The sequence below is a fragment of the Ursus arctos genome, unplaced genomic scaffold (assembly GCF_023065955.2).
Source record: "Ursus arctos isolate Adak ecotype North America unplaced genomic scaffold, UrsArc2.0 scaffold_2, whole genome shotgun sequence".
Taxonomy (NCBI): Eukaryota; Metazoa; Chordata; class Mammalia; order Carnivora; family Ursidae; genus Ursus; species Ursus arctos.
The window spans coordinates 39,300,279-39,305,840 of NW_026622874.1; the positions used below are offsets into that span (position 1 = coordinate 39,300,279).

At 47.1% G+C, this 5,562-nt stretch overlaps 1 protein-coding gene across 1 annotated transcript; it reads right to left on the reverse strand.

Annotated features, from left to right (window-relative positions):
• Positions 1-1,021: 1,021 nt before the first annotated feature.
• On the reverse strand, positions 1,022-4,207 carry LOC113242449 (alpha-1,3-mannosyl-glycoprotein 4-beta-N-acetylglucosaminyltransferase-like protein MGAT4E). Its single transcript, XM_026480456.3, has 3 exons — positions 4,100-4,207; positions 2,951-3,107; positions 1,022-2,163 (listed from the first exon to the last, which is right to left on the reverse strand). Exons 1-3 carry the CDS (start codon positions 4,205-4,207, stop codon positions 1,022-1,024), a joined length of 1,407 nt encoding a protein of 468 aa, XP_026336241.3.
• Between the last annotated feature and the right edge of the window lie 1,355 nt (positions 4,208-5,562).

Below are 5,562 nucleotides of genomic sequence, written 5' to 3' on the forward strand. Positions count from 1 at the left end.
TTCTTCTCAGAAAAATGCACATATGAATTCCTACCAAATTTTGCATACAGTTCTAGGAGATTCATAGGTACTTTGTTTTATTCATAGATATTTTAAATGTCCATTCCTGAATCCCAACTAAACGAACTTTGCTTCAGCAAGGTCTCAACCTTGGCACCCTGGAGGTTTTGGTCTTGCTATGGGCTGAATATGTTCCCCCAAATTCATATGTTGAACTCCTAACCCCCAAGGTGCTAGTAATAGGAGGTGGAGCTTGTGGGAGGTGATTAGGTCTTGAGGGTGGAGCCTTTATGAATGGGATCAGCGCCCTCATAAAAGAAGCCTGAGAGCTCCCTTACCCACCTCTGCCATATAAGAATACAGCAAAGATGCCGCCAGTCAGCTATGAGCCAGGAAGCAGGACCTTCCCAGACAATAAATCTGCCAGCACCTTGACCTTGGACTTCCCAGCCTCCGAAACTGTGAGAAATAAATTCCTGTTGTTTATAAGCCACCCAATCTATGGAATTCTGTTATAGCAGCCCAAACAGACCAGGACAGGTGTATAGATCTGATCCAAAGTCAGTTCCACCAGGATCATAGTTCCACCACTATGAAGACTGTTCTAACTCTAGACAGGGCAATAACTCCTTCATGGAGAGATCTTGGGATGTTACACTTATTTGTCGATGAGAACCCAGGTAGTTCATGGAGACTTCTTCCCTCTTTTTGGCCCTTGGAAGCCAGAGGACGTTGTCTTGTCTCTGCCCCTCATCAGACTATGTTATCTATCTTGAGTAACCTATAAAAATCAGAATTAGGATGACCACACATCTCAGCTTGTCTGGGGCAGTCTTGCTTTCCACATGTTTTTCAAGTGTAATTTTTAATAGTGCCTCCTTTCCTTCTCAAAAGTGTCCCTGGATAATAAATTACACGGTCCCTACTCAGAATGAGCAGGCTTTGATGGATTTTAACTTTATTTCTGGTCAGCTGTGTAGATTCCATTCCCTGGCCCCACCCTTCCAGAATTCCCATTGCGCTAACTCTTCTCTTCCTCAGGCTGAGTCCAGACTCTGATCTGCCTGACCAGGAGCCAAGACTTTTGAGATGCTAGCACGATTAATCGTATACAACTCAACTCCTCCACAGAATCTTCTTCATAAAATACCCTCTGGTCCAAATGTCCTTCTACCAGTGGACCTAGTAGGGTATAGCGGGTGCAGCCTCTGGAATTCTCCAAGGGATCATAGCCCAGTTCCACTTGCCCCTGCTGTAGCCAGTACAGCCCTTGTTTGTCAGAACCTGTCAGCACCTCTATCCGGATGACTTTTTGTGGCTTCTCCAAAATCACTGTCAGGTAGTTGCCTTCTACAGGATCGAGGACAGAGTAGCACTCCTTGTTCAGAATATAAGCGTACTGTGGAATAACGTTCAGTCCTGCCATCATGTCAGTGAGGACGTTGGCAACAGGGTTGTCTGGTTCACCAAAGACCTTTTCCTTCTCCACAGGAAAGCATGTGTCCTCAAACACAGAATAATTGCCCATGTGGTAGAAGACCGAGGGACTGAAACGAATTGGAACATTTTGGGCCAAGAGAAGACGGAATTCAGAGAGAAACAAATGAATGGGAATGTTCTCATGGAAAAGGAGAAAGAAAGAGGTCAGACGGGGGAGGTCACTGTTGCGGAAAACTTTCCCAGAGAGGCTCAGGCTGGAGAACTCTAGGATCACCCAAGATAGTTCTTTCCAGGCTGATAATACCCAATAGATGGTAGAAATAAATTTGGGGGTGCAGTGAACATAATCTTCTATCACCAGAAAGTATTCAGAGAGGTTGAGAGCAAAGTTCATGAGGAGGGCATAACTGACTTTCTGCCTGGAATAACGTGCTTCGCAGGGTGAGGCGTGACTAACGTTATTCAGATCTCCCGGGAGAGGAGAGTCACTGAGATCACCATGGATCAGGAGCAGCGTCTGGGCCTCAATGTGTGGTTTGAAGAGGCCTGAAATATTGGCAACTGTTTGGTTGAGCCATTCGGGGTCAGGATCTGACAGGTGGACCAACACTACGATACAATTCAGCTCAGGTTCTGAGGAGGCTTCGAAAAGGGACTGCAAGGTGTCCAAGAGGTAGGTCCCGTGAGGGCGCTTCTCTGAGGAAATCCCCACTGTCAGCAGCTCTAGGGGTGGAGGGAGATAAGGGAGCCTTTACCACCTACAGATGGAAGAATTCCTAGGTCTCTCCTCTCAGGTCTTCCCCTAAATGCCATACCTGTGACAAATTCACATTTCCTTTCCTTGGAAGAGTGTGCTCCAGATATGAGGTTAATAATCTCTGGTTAGAAGTCGTGAAGTGGTTTTATTTGATCACAAACGTTAAAAGGCTGTTGGTGGAAACTTTATGAAGAACAAGCGTCTCTCTGATGGGGGAGCTGCCATGTACTAAAGGTAAATTTCCTGGCTTGGCCAGTGAGCCAGGCCTTGACCTCAGAGTTTTCTCAGCTACTGTGGATCAACTGGACCTGGATTAGAGGATCTCCAGGGAACTACATAAAGCCAAGGGTTCTGGAAGTCTAGTGTACAGCGAGTCAACGTCCACCCACCCTTTTCTTCCTCTACCCAGTGCTTTTTACCTAGCTCTCCTCTCCTCTCCTCCTCTCCCATCCTGTATTCCCCCCCCGCCCCGGCATGGGGGGGTCCATGAATGAGCCTCACTATGGAATGGCCCCTTAATAGGTCACTATGGACTTCTCAATTTGTTAGTCATTCAAGGGGGTGGCCAGTGGGAAGAAAGTACACTCAGGATTATAACCTGCACCAAATTTCATAGCATGGCCCTCCCTCAGACCACCCTGCTTTCCTCCCCAGAAGCCAGCTCATGTTCCTTTTTTACCCATCCTCCTTTTTCTTGTTGGAATACCTTGTCTGACCTTCTCCGAGTCTGACCACTCCCTCCCCTATACTCACTCTTTTCCTGGGGAGGGGATCCAGCCAGGAATTTGTAGTTGGCCTGTCGGAGTAAAGGGGAGGGTTTCTGTAGGTCCTTGAAGGTTGCCAGGTAGTTCTTGCTTTCAGAACTCATTTGCTCCTGGTTGAGCTGCCACAGTATTTTCTTCTTTTCCTCCTGCTGAGGATAAGATGAACATCAGCACTGATGTTCATCCCGAGGCCCCCGGAGACAAGTAAGGGGCAGATCCCCCTTTTAAGACAGTCAGGGCAAGCCCCAGGATCCAGTCACCAGAGAGCCCAAGTATCAGGACTTAGCTGACTGCTGTCCCCACTGCACCATGAGAACACACAGGATTTTCCAGAAGGGGTGGTGGGCCCTGGAATCCGGTAGAAAGTAGGAATACTTGTAGGAGTTTCTAGGCTTCTGTGGAGTAGAACTTGCTAGCCCCAGCATGCCTCACATCTAATTTCTCCTACCATTATTAGGCTGGCCAAAGTCACCTAAGTCAGCTTAGACTGTGCTGGGTTCTGTGGTAGGTACTGAAGACCAGTGTCTGGTCCTGTCCTTATGGAAGATACCCACAGTGCCTCAATTCTAAAGCCCTTTCTTTTACTCCACTCTGACCATGTGCACATTTCTCAAACACTTCCCCACATCCACCATGCTTTGCTGTAGCTGGTCAGAAGCATTAAGGAAAAATATAGACTCCCCAAACTTGAGCATGACCTGCATTGGATTTGGTTTTCTCTACTTGCAGGTGTCATGCACATGGGAGAAGTTATTTTAGGGTTCAATGTGTCTCAATCCCTTCATGTGAGAAATGGAATGAATCACATCTCTTGTGCCAGGCTCCAGTGAGGGAAGAGGCCAGCCCTCAGGCAGTCCTCATCCCATGCAGGTCCTGAGTCAGCATGGTTTTCTAGACGTGTCTGTGCATTGCTCTCTCCACACTTAAACTGCCCCCTCTTCCTCTTTGCCTTTGTTCAAATTTTATGCCTCTTTCAAGGCTGGTTCAATATTTACCTTTTCTCTGACACTCTCCTGATTCTTCAAGCACCCTCTTCTTAGAACTTTTGCCATGATAACTAGAGTGTTTGCATGACTGGAAAAAACTTCCCCCTACCGAAGTATTGACAAACAGTCCAATCTCAGTCTCTGGTACTTACCAATGGCAAGTTATATGGAAGATGTTCTTCATTATTCTCTTGGAGGAAGAAGTTCAGAAAGATTAAGGACACAGCAACTATGATACATTTCCATGGGCAATGATGCATGGTGCTGGAGCCTGGAGCAGCTCTGAAAAGAAATGTGAGCAGGGTACGCATCCCGAGTGCCTCCAGCTCAGAAAAGCTTAGGGACGGCCTCCTCTTGCCTGGAAGCCTCCCACTTCCTGTCCCCTCTTCCTTCCTTCTGGACACCATTGCCAAATTATGTCAGCCGTCTTTCCCCCACCCACCTCGACCCCCCTTCCTACCTGTAGCCATCTAAGGAGAGACAAGGGCCAAGGAGGTTGATTCAATTCCACGTCTACCTTCTTCACCTCCTGTCTGGGTTTCCAGGTGACACTGGAGTAGCTTCTTTTGTTTATCCACTCTTGGAGTAGAGACCCAACCAGAGAGAATGTGTTGCCAAGAAGAGGAAATCAAGTGTTAGGCATTAATCATATTCTTCCCTAAACTCCAAATTCAAGTCAAAGTCTCTACTTGGATGTTATTGATCAATCAATTGGGTCTTGTCTGTTAGTTCCCTGTTTAATTTTTGTGTCTGATCCTTCTTCCCAGGATTATGTTAAGCAGATTATGATGTTTTGAATTAAGTCAGAGGGACCAAGGGAAGCTCTTGTTAGTATATCTCTCCCCATCCTGAACTGGTGACTAGGATGGAAACCTAAAAGTGACCAGAAATTTCTAATGACGTGGAAGTCTTTACCATGTTTGGAGTGCTATATCCACGGAGTCTTTTAGTCTAACAGAAGATGTGGCTTGAGGGTTTATCGGAGAGCTGGAATTTCTCTGAGATCAAGGAGAAAATACTTTAATGTTTTTATGCATGCAGGATGGGGTCCCAGAGTGGCTCCTCTGAGGTAGCAGAAACTAGTCACCCCTCCCAGGAGACCCTGCTTGACAACCATTGTCCAACCTGAATAGGGGGCTTGCTACCACTCCAGCCTCACATCAAGCACCTGTTCCTGGATAAGGTGGGGCTAAAGTTTTAAAGCCTTTTATCTTTTATCTCAAACTCAGAGGTGTGGAAATTAACTGTTGGTTCGAATCTAATTAACGGAAGTGGATATTGAATGTTCCCGTCCCCTATGAGAAGGCTGCCACAGATGGTTCCTGGAGGAGTTATAGCTCGCATTCTGCCCCCTCCCCACCCAGGCTCTGTGACGCTGTGCTGCTGGGGGATGCGCCAGTCACCACAAACTGGTCCCCAGATCTGCAGTTCTTACGTGGGCCTCCCACTTCCCAGAACTGCCCAGTGGGCGTCTGAAGTTTCCTTTTCTTCTATTCTCCTTAGCTGCTCTGTCTCGTTACCAAGATCACATTTCCAGTTCTTCCTTGGTCTCCCCACCCCTCCCCTCCATGCTTGACTTCGCATTAGGCAAAAAAGCACATTTGGCCTTTTACTA